This window comes from Trifolium pratense, linkage group LG7 (assembly GCF_020283565.1).
Source record: "Trifolium pratense cultivar HEN17-A07 linkage group LG7, ARS_RC_1.1, whole genome shotgun sequence".
Lineage (NCBI taxonomy): Eukaryota > Viridiplantae > Streptophyta > Magnoliopsida > Fabales > Fabaceae > Trifolium > Trifolium pratense.
The window spans coordinates 31,169,925-31,182,422 of NC_060065.1; the positions used below are offsets into that span (position 1 = coordinate 31,169,925).

At 38.0% G+C, this 12,498-nt stretch overlaps 2 protein-coding genes across 2 annotated transcripts; both read right to left on the bottom strand.

The window, feature by feature from the left end:
• Positions 1 to 5,528: 5,528 nt before the first annotated feature.
• On the bottom strand, positions 5,529 to 6,077 carry LOC123896245. The gene has a single exon (XM_045946659.1). It carries the CDS (start codon positions 6,075 to 6,077, stop codon positions 5,529 to 5,531), a length of 549 nt encoding a protein of 182 aa, XP_045802615.1.
• Positions 6,078 to 8,136: 2,059 nt separating this feature from the next.
• Positions 8,137 to 12,441, bottom strand: LOC123898842 (U3 snoRNP-associated protein-like EMB2271). Its single transcript, XM_045949865.1, has 7 exons — positions 11,888 to 12,441; positions 11,391 to 11,730; positions 10,765 to 10,989; positions 10,312 to 10,540; positions 9,890 to 10,068; positions 9,715 to 9,780; positions 8,137 to 8,514 (listed from the first exon to the last, which is right to left on the bottom strand). Exons 1-7 carry the CDS (start codon positions 12,292 to 12,294, stop codon positions 8,437 to 8,439), a joined length of 1,524 nt encoding a protein of 507 aa, XP_045805821.1. The 5' UTR covers positions 12,295 to 12,441; the 3' UTR covers positions 8,137 to 8,436.
• Between the last annotated feature and the right edge of the window lie 57 nt (positions 12,442 to 12,498).

The window sequence follows — 12,498 nt, forward strand, 5'->3', positions numbered from 1 at the left end:
TATTATTGGAGCTCTTAAATAAACCTTTTATGGTTTTTTATGTTGCTAAAAATTATGAAGGAATTATTACTAAATGACGACGAGGTGGCATATTCTGTAATTCATATTTTAGATGTTGTAACTAGAAATGACAATGAGTTTGGACTTGCTGTGTTTTTGCATGTTAGGGTAAACATTTGCATTATGTGAATGGGCATGAGCTCGACCATTAATACGCAAAAGAGACTATTAATACGCAAAAGAGAGTGGTGCATATAGCTTGATACACAGTCATGCCACCCTTATATATGAGTTTTACAAGGTTGCAGGTAAATTGTTTTGAATGAAATTTGAGTTTTATTTTCTCCACTCGTTTTGTTAGTTGTTACATAATCTTAATCTGCCTCAAAATTTGAAGTCCACTATCGAGAGTTTCATTTCTTCATCCTTTATTTGTTTGATCTTGAATGGAGAAATTAAATTCTTTCTCTAATTCTCGTGGCCTCAGACAAGGGGGTTCAATTTCTCCTTATCTTTCTGTTCTTGCTATATAGAGGCTTATCATAAAATCCAAGATTTGGTTGCAACTGCCACTTGGAAAGCTTTCAAATTTGGCAGAGGCTAAAGGACCTCTTTCACATATCAATTTTGCTGATGAACTTGTTCTTTTTGCTGAAGGTAGCTCTAACCAAGCTATCCTTATTTATGAGGTGTTGGACAATTTCTGTTATAATTTCAGTAAGAAAATCAACCTTCATAAGATTTTTTTCTTTCTAAAAAATACAAAATTTGACCTCACTGTCAGTTTATTTGGAATTCTGGATATAGAGGAAAGTCAGGAAACCAATGACCTTGCACATTATTCATTTAGTTTTTTTTTTTTTTTTTTTGAGCTCATAATAATATATATAAATAAGAAAAAAATATTTACAAGAGAGGGGGGGGGGGGGGGCTACACCTTACCCCAGATGAAATAAAGAAACTAAACAAAACGATAATAAGGGAGTTCTAATTTATCATTAAGGAACACCCCCTTGAGAAATTGGCAACGTATTCCACCAAGTGAAACCTACAATAGTGTCCGTGATTAGCAAGACTATCGGCGCAAGAATTTCCTTCTCGGAAAATATGTGAGGTGATCAAATTAAGTCCAAGTAACATGCAGTTTTTTCATCTATTCCGTAACTTCCAAGGGACGACTTCATGATTGGTAAAAGCGCAAAGAGCCACCTGTGAACACTCTCAATCCAAACATTATACTCATAGCTACGCACCTTTCAAACATACTTTTCTTATCTTACTCCAAGAGCGAAAAGAACATCATATCATTGGTTATACTATCCTGGAGTAGTTAGAGTAGTACCCAACCTTTACTATGCGCCAGCTACACGACCAAAATGATGGCAAAGATCTCCGCATACGTAACTGAAACTGTGTCCAATTTCTGCGCAAAACAGTCCTTAAAAGAAGCCAAATTGTTGCGAAAAATTCCTCCACAAGCGGCAGAAGGAGGATTACTCAATACGGACCCGTCCGTGTTAACTTTCAACCAAAAAACCAAAGGTGCTTTCCAAAGAACAAGTGAAATAACAGGAGCATTACGAAGTCTGGGCTGTACCTTAAGACACTGTAATATCGAGGCTTCCGAGTGATCTGTATACCCGACAACTGTTGTTGCGCTCGTGGCAATTGCCGTAAGCACCTTCATCTTCGCAGCGTGTATAGATATCTTGGCATTGTTGAATCGAATCCCGTTTTGGGCCATCCAGATAGAATGGAAAACATGTGTGATGGCTGCCAAAGCAAGATTATGAACATGCTTACTCCAAGAGTTTTTGCAGCTCCTTGAATACAGTTTCTATAGTGGTGCAATCAAAATGATTTTCAAATAATGTGCCTAGCCAATTCCACAACTTTGCAGCAAACTGGCAACTGAGAAATAAATGTGGAGTTGTTTCGAAATTCGATAAACAAACACAGACGGACACCACCGTACAACCACGCTTCATGAGATTTTCGTCCGTTGGCATTCTATTATGTAAGCATCTCCATACCACAAAAGAAGATGAAGGAGGAACAAATTTAAGCCAAATCCATGTAGTCCACTCAACTATAATTACCCGTGTGTGTATAGATAATTATATGCTTCCTGTGCATTTAAAATTCCATCATGTGAGGTGATCCAAACCAAGTTATCGGTCAAAGCTTCTCTTGGCAATACTACCTGGTGTATACGATGCCCAAGTGTAGGATCAACTTCCCGAAGACTTCTAGGGAGTTTCCAATGGCCATTGTTAATGAAAGAGGATACTTTGGTTGTGAGAAAATTAGGAGCTGTTGGAAGGTTCATCGAGTCCACAAGTGGTGTACCTAGCCAATTGTCTGTCAAAAATAAAACCGACTGCCCCGTGCCAATGATCTAAATCGTATTATCCTTGACAGTGTCCACATGATTTCTTATGCCGTACAAAATAGAAGACTTGATGGAGTGTTGAATGGGCTTGCCATGTCTCAAGTATTTGGCGCGACAGAGGCTTGCCCACTGATCTGTACTAGATATAAATTTCCAACAAAGTTGTAACATAAGAGAATTATTGATGTTAGCCAATGGTCTAAGATCTAAACCCACCAGCCTCATAACTAGTGCAAACCTTGTTCCACGAGACAGTACAAATCTTTTTGGTGTTGATGTCTCCGCTCCAAACAAAATTACGAATCCACGCATCCAATTTTTTTAGCAGACCACGTGGCCATAAATAGACACGGAAAGAATAAGTTAACATCCCGTGTATGATGGATTGAACCAGCTGCAACCTTCCCATGATGGATAACAAAGATCCCTTCCAAGAGGAGAGTTTAAGCTTGATTTTATTTGCAATGTCTTGAAAATGAATAGTCTTCGGCCTTCCTACAAAGATAGGGCAGCCTAAGTAATTGAATGGAATGGTACCTGAACTGAAACCAAGAAGATTGGATATCACAACATGTCATGCTCATGCATTTGAGATGGAGCCTGAATAAAACTTGTTCTTCTGCTTATTAATAACCTTATAATCAGTAAAAATTCGCATCAAGTTTCTGACATTCCGCTTTGGTCCTTGACAGAAGATCATGACATCATCTGCGTATAGTACGTGTGTTGGAATGTGAACCCCTCTGAAAAGGCTTATGGGTTTGATTCTCTCGTCACTTAAAGCTTGAGTAATGCTCCTGCTCAAAACGTCTTCTGCTATACAAAAAAGAAGCGGACAAAGTGGATCCCCTTGTCGCACCCCTCGTCGACAGCTAAAATAGCCCACTGCTCTTCCATTAATCAAAATAGAAAGGCGTGATGAATGCAGAATCTCACGTATCCAGTCACTGAAAACATCGCTGAAGCCAAATTGATGCAAAACAGATAGCAAAAAATTCCAGTCAATGGAATCAAAAGCTTTCTTAATGTCAATCTTCAAAGCTATATTTCCACCATAGCTCTTTTTATGTAACACGTTAGCCTCTGAGGTAACAATCACACAGTCAGAAATATTTCTATCAGGGATGAAACCGCGTTGATGGGGGCATATAATTTTTGGAGCAATAGCAGACAGCCGATAAGCCAGTATCTTTGTGATGATTTTAAATTGAAAATTAGCCAATGCAATGGGGCGGAAGTTCTCAATAGTGTCAGCCCCTGGAATCTTGGGGATCAAAACTAAGAGATTAGAATTGAGATTCGGATGCAGCTTACCAGACAAGAAAAATAATTGCACGGCTGAGATGACGTCAGTAGCAATAACATCCCAAAAATGTTGATAGAAGTGACCACTAAAACCATCCGGACCTGGGGCTCCGTCAGCATTCATATTAAAAACAGCATCCTTGATATCAGCAGCAGATGGTACCTTAGTCGGAGTGGCATTATCAGTCGCTGAGACTATATGTGGTATGCAATGCTGCACTAAGTTGTTCTGTGTACAATTATTCTCCCCACAAAAGATGTTCTGAAAATAATGTAAAATATGCTGCTCAAGCTCCTCATTCTCCATCAACACTCCACTGTCTCGGTTAATTAAACGAATTGGTTTGGTAGCAGCCTTAAGTTTTTGCCTAACGATGAAAGTAGGATGTGTTTTTATCACCATGCATAAAGTGTTGAACCCTGGCCTTTTCTTTCCAAAACTGATCTTGCCCCAACAACGCTTTCCAAAACTGATCTCATCAGTGACACCATTACTGTCGATAATCTCCTGTAGCCGAATAACCTCATGAGTAGCAAGTTTCACATTCGTGTCAACATTCCCAAACACATTTTTGTTCCAATGCCTAAGAGCGTTTTTCAATCTCTTAAGTTTCTGTTGTAAGTAGTACATTGGAGCTCCATAAGCGGGTTTGGACCATATTTCTCGAACCAGTCTAGCACAATCTCAATGCGCTGTCCACATTTTGAAAAAACGGAAGTGTAAGACATGCTTCACTACAGCCAGTTCTTGACTTACCAATATCGGATGATGATCTGAGCAGTGCTTGAAAAGCGCGCAGCAATGCACAGACTGCCAATGTGAAAATCAAGGTGATTGCATATGGGCCGGTCCAATCTCAACGCCACATATTCAGTACCTGCTCTGCCGTTTGCCCAAGTAAGGTTTAACTCCAATTGTATTGAAGCGGGACATATGATTAGTATTGGACCAAAGCAAAAAATCCTCACAAGAAGTTTTAGTGGGTAGCCTTTTTCCTCGTTTTTCATGTGCCCCTAACACTGCATTGAAATCTCCAAGAAAAATCCATGGCCCTCCGTATTGCGCTTGTAGCTGAGTCAACTTATCCCATAACAATCTTCGAACCAAATATGAAAGCTTCAGAACTGTTCCATAAAACCCAAAGATTTGGATCTTTATTTATTCTAGAATTAATAACACAAAATTTATTAATATGAATACTATGCCAATACCAGTTCGGAACCTGCTCAAACAAAATCATTGGCTCGGCCAAAAAAAACTATGTCAGGTTTGTGTGTTGATATATAATTTTTTAAAGCTATTCGAGATTCTAAATTCCCAAACCCTCTAACATTCCAAAATAGGAGCTTCATAACGACATATTGGATTTAACACCCCTCGATCGAGTGTTGCAAGGTTGTCCGACGCTGCTAGCAATGCGTTTATTTTACTTCTTTTGCGTATGAGAGACATATAGCGTAAATGGTTCTTTGTTCTCAGCCATCTCCACTCCCTTTGTTTCTATAAACTGAAGATCTCTTTGCACCTCCTCATCAAATTCAGAGTCACTGGCGACCTCAATGTCCGGCTGCGTTTCAGGAACTACTTCTATATTTTCTTTATCAACTGGACCTGTACAAATATTCTGTGATAATATTTCAAACTCAGTAGCAGCTGGAGCTACTTCCATGTTCTCCTTCTCATTTTAACTGGCAGAGTCAGTACCGGTTCCTCTGTGTGAATTTCCCTGCCCCCTACAACATCAAAAACATTGTGGAGAGCCATGCTAAATGATGCGTCTTCCTTTCGTAAGCCCATTTTTGGTTGCTTGTTGTGTCACAGGTCTACTACCTAAGGAGAGGCCACCAAATCAACCACATTGTCAATCTTCTTAGCTTCATCTATAGGAGGATCCATTGGCTTGGCCTTAGCAACATATTGTGTACTCACTGTCTTAGCTTTTTCTGTCTTGATTTTGCCATAGTCTTCCGCGTGTTTCTCTTGTTGAGATTGCAGCCATTTGCAGTTTTCTATATTATGACCAATAATCTTGCAGTGATTACAAAACTCCAGAAGTCTTTCATAAACAACTCCCAACTTGAACGCGAAGCCATCACGTTCCACCACAATTTCGTCATACATGCTACTGGAAATATCCATGTCTACAAGCACACAAGCATAATGGCAAAAAGAACGATTTTTGGTGGAGTCATCAAGTGTTAATGGGGTACCAATTGCACTGGCAATTTCAAAGAGTGTTCTCCGGTGCCAATATTCTTGAGGAAAGTTCATTAAACGTATCCATATCTGAGCATGAGTTTGCCTCTGCGTGTACGGGTTGAAGTCGTTTGTCCATTTGGAAAGACGTGAGAACCCCGGCTTTAAATTCAAGGATCCCATAGACCAAGCTATTCACTTATCCTCAAACGATGCGAATTGGAACTCATAGAAACCCCGGCCTAAGGATACTATCTTCCATTGTCCCTGGGTTTTCCAAATTGTAGACATCTTTCGCTGACAGATCTCGTGCCGTCCATGGCTTATTACCTTTATTCATCACCAAACGACCATGGAGGTTTCGTTTACAATCCGTCAACCCCTTTTCATACTCATCATGTGTGATTTTGATGCAAAGTGAATCGCCTCTGATAGCAGGAGAGGGTAGGCTAGCGATCTGGACGTCGCAGGAATCATGCAACATTTGAGCGAAAAAACGAGAGTGCGTGGGAGGAGGGACAGGTTTGGGCGGGGAGGAGGAGACCATGCATGGCCAATGACAGATGGTGGCCATGCTCAAACGAGACCTCATTTAGTTTTCTTATTGATAAAATGGAAAAACAAATTAACTAGATGGAAAGCTGGTTCTCTTTCTTTTGCAGGTCGTGTCACTTTAGCTCAATCTTCTTTGGCTAATCTTCCTAATTATGTTATGCAAACATGCTATATTATAGATTCTATATGTGAGAAAGCATAGAGAATATGCTTAAAATCTCCACTAAAAGGGATGATTCCAACTTGTTTAAATTGGTTTGAAAGTGGAAAGGCCCTAACATGATACATTATTTTCTTGTCTTAAAAGTTATTCATGATAGACTTATGACTAATGAGGAGAGACACAAAATCAATATAACCAATGACAATATCATCCAAAATCTATCTTGCACGTCTTGCAAGATTGCGATGAAGCTATTGGGCAAAGATATTTTAGCCCAAGTCTCATGACTTGGCTGAAATGAAACCTTGGTAGTGTAGATATTGAAAATACTGAAAATTTCTCAACGCACCCACCCACTTTCTCCCGCACTCCCTAGCGCACCTAAAAAAATTCGGAAAATACGTTCCGAACAGTTTTTTAGTGTAAAATTTACACTATAAAAAATTCGGGAAACGTTTTCCGAATTTTTTGGGGAGTGTGGGAGAAAATGGTGGGTGCGTTGAGAAACCATCGAAAATACTCCTTAAATAACCTTAAGCAAAATAGCCCAAGTCTCTCTGATGTTTGGAGTTTGTACCAATTGTTCTTGAATCCTACCGTGTACACTACTACTATTTAAGCTTATCCAAATCAATTTTCAGAGAACTTTTTCTGTAACAAGTAACGAGTCACACAAATGTTCACAAAAAAGAAGTTAAAATTTTGGTCATTCGAATCTTATATAAACTAAATAATCTTAAGCAAAATAAAACTCTCAAAAGCTGAAAATAACAAGTTCATAAAGCAAACCCAATAACCAACTTGTATTTCATACAGTAAAATCACTTGATGACTGAAAATTTGTTTTACTCAGATATCATTTCGCATTCTTTTAAGACAAAATATCTTGCAAAAACTTGTCTACTAATGGAGTGTGTGGCTTTGCTCTATTTAACAAAGCTCCATTTACTCCCATTCACTTCACTGATGTGGATCACATGCGGCAAACAAAGATCAAATCGCTGCGGCAACACCTTTCCTCTTTTCTCCCCGCCGCCGTCTTCGGCCATCGCAGTGGTGGCACTCTTCATCCCTCAGTGTTTCACCGTCATTCCTTCTCATGACAAAATCAATACATCCTCCTGCCATCTCAGGATGTAATTTTTTAAAGCAAAGGAAACTTTTCTTCAAAAAAAATCTTATTCCTTCTGCCTCACAGGTAAGAGACACAACATCCATGAACAAGAGAACCAAAACAGTTTTATTCCTTATGACTCAGACTGGACCTGCACTACAAGAAGACGGAAAGGGAGAAAAACCGCCGGCCGCCATAGCAGAAGGAAAGAGGCAGCGACAAGGAAGATGAAGAGGTCGTCCTCATAAACATGAAGACAAGCACTCTTTTTTTTTTTGTTATTGTTATTTTAATTAAAAATATACTTAATTATATCATTTAAATGTCAGTCATTTGATCTTATTGTTGGCACATGTCATTCATCTGTAAAATAAAAAGGCATAAATGGCCTAAATCGAGCAAAACTAATATCGATATCAAAACTAATATCAACTTTTTTTAGGGGAGAACTACAATCTATAGACTAAAGGCTAAGTAAACAGGGTGATTTTTTTGTACCCAACTAAGTTCAGCATGAGTCCTTTACCTTTTTCAAAGTAGGATTCACATTTCAGGATTTAAAACTCTTAAACAATTGGTTACTCATAAATAATAACAAATGTAATTGATACATATAATTTAAGATCGCAGACAGAGATATCTTTCAACTCAATGTTGCATTTTGAATTGCAGTCAAAATTGAAGAGGTACAATACTCATTGCCTCACATATCATGACAATTTAAGTGGTAGAATTGAAACTCCATTCCGAGCTTCACGTATTTGTCCCCACCTTCCTAGACGAGGTTCCTGTGAACAGACATTTTATTAATGTTAAAAGAATTCTAGTAAAAAACGGCGCGGAAAATTTGAAGAAAAGACATAGACAGGAATTATTTGGAATAAAATGTTGTACATATATGTAACGATTTAATATTTACACAACGATTAGAGAATATCCTAGTGATGAGGGTTGTGAGAATCATGTGAGAGGGGTTGATTCAGCACAAATGTCGCACAACATACTAATGAACTTGATAACCGTTAACAAACAATACACTGATGATAAATCCTTATATGTTGAGAGTCCTAAACATGTTTTCCATTTCACAGCATTTGAGTTCAGCTTAGCTCAAGGTTAGAAGAGTTAGGTTTGTTTGATTATCAATGGTTATTATGACAGAGAGATACGTACTGGCTTATAATCACCAAACCAACAACAGCTGCAATTATTCCATAAAATGCAATGCATCTAAAAGTGTGAACAATATTCAATGGTAAAAATGGTGATTCGATAGAATTGCAGCACTCAACCATCTCTTACAACAATATCAATCTCTTGCATGTTGGTGGCCGGCTTCTTACTAGTTACTAGATAAAAAAAGTCTACTTCGTATACTTACTACTTAGCGTATAAAATAAGTAAAAAAAATGAAATTGGCTTTCTAGATGAAATTTTCTATAGGTCCATCAACCACCACAATATTCATTTAGGGAAACAGCTGTGATAAACCTGACACCTAACTGAGTTCAAACAAATCCAACTCTGAGATCCTTAACATTATTGATTATTTCATTAAGTTTAATCACTTAACATGTGGAAGTTTCACAGTCACAACTTGTCAGTAAGACAGACGCTCTTATCAAATGCACTGTAAGCAAGAGCTTTTAGGGGGAGAGTATAAGAAAAACAAAGCAAGAGAACTCAATAACTTCGCCAATTACCATGAATATTACATTCCATATTAATATGCTAATCTATAACAGTTAACTATCTAACTTCTGCCATATTAATATGCTAATCCATAACAACTAACTATCAAACTTCTGAAGTAGTTCTGTGAATAAAAGAAAACAAACTTCCGAAGCACAAAATTTTAAGGCTCATGGAAAGCATGAACTCCGATGCCCTTACTATCATGTCAATAGAGTTTAAGAGAAAACTCAGTAAAATGTATACCAAAGAAGAAAAAGCATAGTGATACAACCAGATTCTAACAGTTTAAGTACCTGCCCAACTCCAGCAACTAGGAATCGTGCTGATTTTGCAAAAGCCAAAGAATTCACAAACCCATCCTGTTACACAGAAGATTTATTAAATGCCGGTGAAATTTTCAACTGCAAATAAAATTAAGCATGAATGTAAATCCCATGATTGAGTGTACTTGCTATTCCTTTTACTTACCAACGGTACATTATGAAGAGGTTTAATATTTTTGGCCTCGTTTTCAATTGCCCATAATCTAACAAAACCATTACCAGCACCAGATGCGGCAAGGTCAGTGTTCCTACAAACGGTGACTGCACTGACCCAAGAGTGTACTGATGAACAATGATGATTCTCGGGATGGTGGTAACCATTTTCTGCACAGTGAAGAAAATGGTATCACTCGATGATCCTAACATATTGCTAACTATAACTAACATGCACTACAAATACACAAAAATGACAGAGGTATAGTTACAGGGTAAATGAAACCAGAATCATAGAGAAAATATAATGGCATATTCAGAAAAGCGAAAGAATAAGAAAATGTTAACACACAAAAAGCAATTTGCTATAACAATAATTAACTTGAAGATACGAAGGAACTATTAAAGGTTTACCTAGGTTACCGTTGGGGAGTATTTCACTATCTTTTTGGTCAGATTTCTTGCTATCTGTCAGTAAAGCATGAGCATTCTTCAAAATGTGAACAGGCTTCTTTCTTACTGCACCCCAAAGCTCAATGCTTCCATCATCCGAACCAGACAAGAATTCATCATTATTAACAAAGCAACAGCATTCTAAGGAAGATGCAGGAGCACGAAATACAAGACGTGACTCTTCGTGAACCTAAATTAGAGAGAATACACATCAGTCAATAGTCAGAAAAAAAGTCTAACGAGGATATGGAAATAACCCAAGAAACAGCCTTTGATGATAGGCAAATAGTTTCCTATTAATAAACAACTTAATAACTTTCCACAAACGGGAGAAATGGTGGGAGAAAATAAAGAACATCAGACATATGCAGTGTAGGTAGCCAAATACTTAATACTTCACCTTGGTGAGATTACCTTAAACAACTGCATACTACGATCACGCCCTGCAGTTAGCACCCTTTCTTTGCGCAAACAATCAATGCTTAGTACTTCACTTTGGTGGCCAAACAGAGTGTTCATGTAAGTTCTGTCCTCAACATTCCATATCTTAACCGTTCGATCAAACGAACCAGAAAATAGCTCAGTACTTCCTTCCCTAAAAACCAAAGAAGAAACAGGACCTCTATGACCAGGAAAAGCCTGTCAAAAAAGACAACAGATAAAATCAAACACCGACAATAGTATGTCCCAAATAAATAGTCCAAGATCCCACAGGTTTGGCCATTAATTGCAATTTTGCAAATGCCAAGTTATACAAAATACAAATTAAAGTAAGTCAACCACTTAGCATTTCACTTTGTCAACATAGAACACCTTGCTCAGTTTGAATCAACTCAATACTCACTAAACACACAAATTCATAACAAATTTTTGAAACTCTTCGATAGAGAAACAAATATAACAACAGTCATGTGACATTTTTATCTAATACCAAATGTCACGAAACAAGTAATAAGAGTAAACAATAAGGAAGAGCTGTATTGGTACAGCCTACATAATGTTGTAGTTCATTTCAAATTTTCAAAGAATGACAAGGCTACCTGGAGATGCTCCCTAGTGCGAGTATCCCATATATGAATATGACGATCAAGTCCTCCAGTTGCCAAATAACGACCATCAGAACTCGCAGCCAAAGTCAACATCTGTCTACTTTGCTTTTTTGCAGAACCCTGAGGAGCCTTCAAGCCATGAGACTTGAGAACAGAATCACTAGGCCATTTATACCTCTCACATTTCCCACTCTCAACATCCCATTGCACAATGCCTCCATCTTTCGAAGCCGAAAACCCCTTCAAATCATCCTCAGACAATGCCACAGCAGTGACACATTGCTTATGCTTCACCAAATTTTCAAATCCACCATCACCCCCCAATTGAACCCTAATTAACACACACCCAAAATCAATCAATTTAACCAAATGGGTCACATTCAAATCAAATTCAAAACAAGCCATTACACTAATTATTAATGAAATCAAAATCAAAATTAAAACACAATCAATTAATGACTAATGCATCAAATTTATAAAAATTAAACCTTGAAGCAATAGCTTTTCTAATGCGACCACTCTCCTCTTGCTGTTCCTTTATCATTCTCTGAGCAATAATCGAATCTCTGGCTCCTTCATCATCTTCATCACTTCCTTCATCATCATCATCTTCATCTCTTAGTTCCTTCTCTTTCCTAGCACTTTCTTGAAACTTCCTCAAATAATCCTTAGCTATTCTCTTCCTCGTTTCATCAGCATTCTCCACTTCTTCTACAAGTTCAGGTTCATCTTTGGAATCAAAAAATCCATCTTCATCAGAACCACTATCAATCTCGGCGTCTTGGTCCTCGTCGGCGGCGACTTTGGCGACTTTGGCGACTTTGCGGCGTTTAGTGGAATCATCGTCGAAAAAAGGGTCACGAGATTTCTTCTTGCGGCTGTAATTTGGGGGCATGATTGAATTAAGGCACTGTGAAATTTGCGTTTTTGAAAATTAGGGTTTTTGTTGAGACAGAGACGAAGGTTGCTGCTAGGGTTTAAGTTTTGAACAGAGAGTGTGTTGGAGAGATGAGTGGGTTTATGTTTTTCGGCTGAACGGTGCAGAATTTACAATTGTTTTTTTTTCCTACAATTTTTTTTACTTATATTTTAATTACTA

Excerpts from the sequence above, each read along its gene's own strand:
- LOC123898842 (XM_045949865.1), bottom strand. The coding sequence starts at position 12,294 with ATGCCCCCAAATTACAGCCGCAAGAAGAAATCTCGTGACCCTTTTTTC. Across the intron at positions 10,069-10,311 it reads ACTCCCCAACGGTAACCTAG|AAAATGGTTACCACCATCCC; the intron begins GTAAACCTTTAA and ends TTCACTGTGCAG. Across the intron at positions 9,781-9,889 it reads CTCTTCATAATGTACCGTTG|GATGGGTTTGTGAATTCTTT; the intron begins GTAAGTAAAAGG and ends TCTGTGTAACAG.
- LOC123896245 (XM_045946659.1), bottom strand. The coding sequence starts at position 6,077 with ATGGGATCCTTGAATTTAAAGCCGGGGTTCTCACGTCTTTCCAAATGG.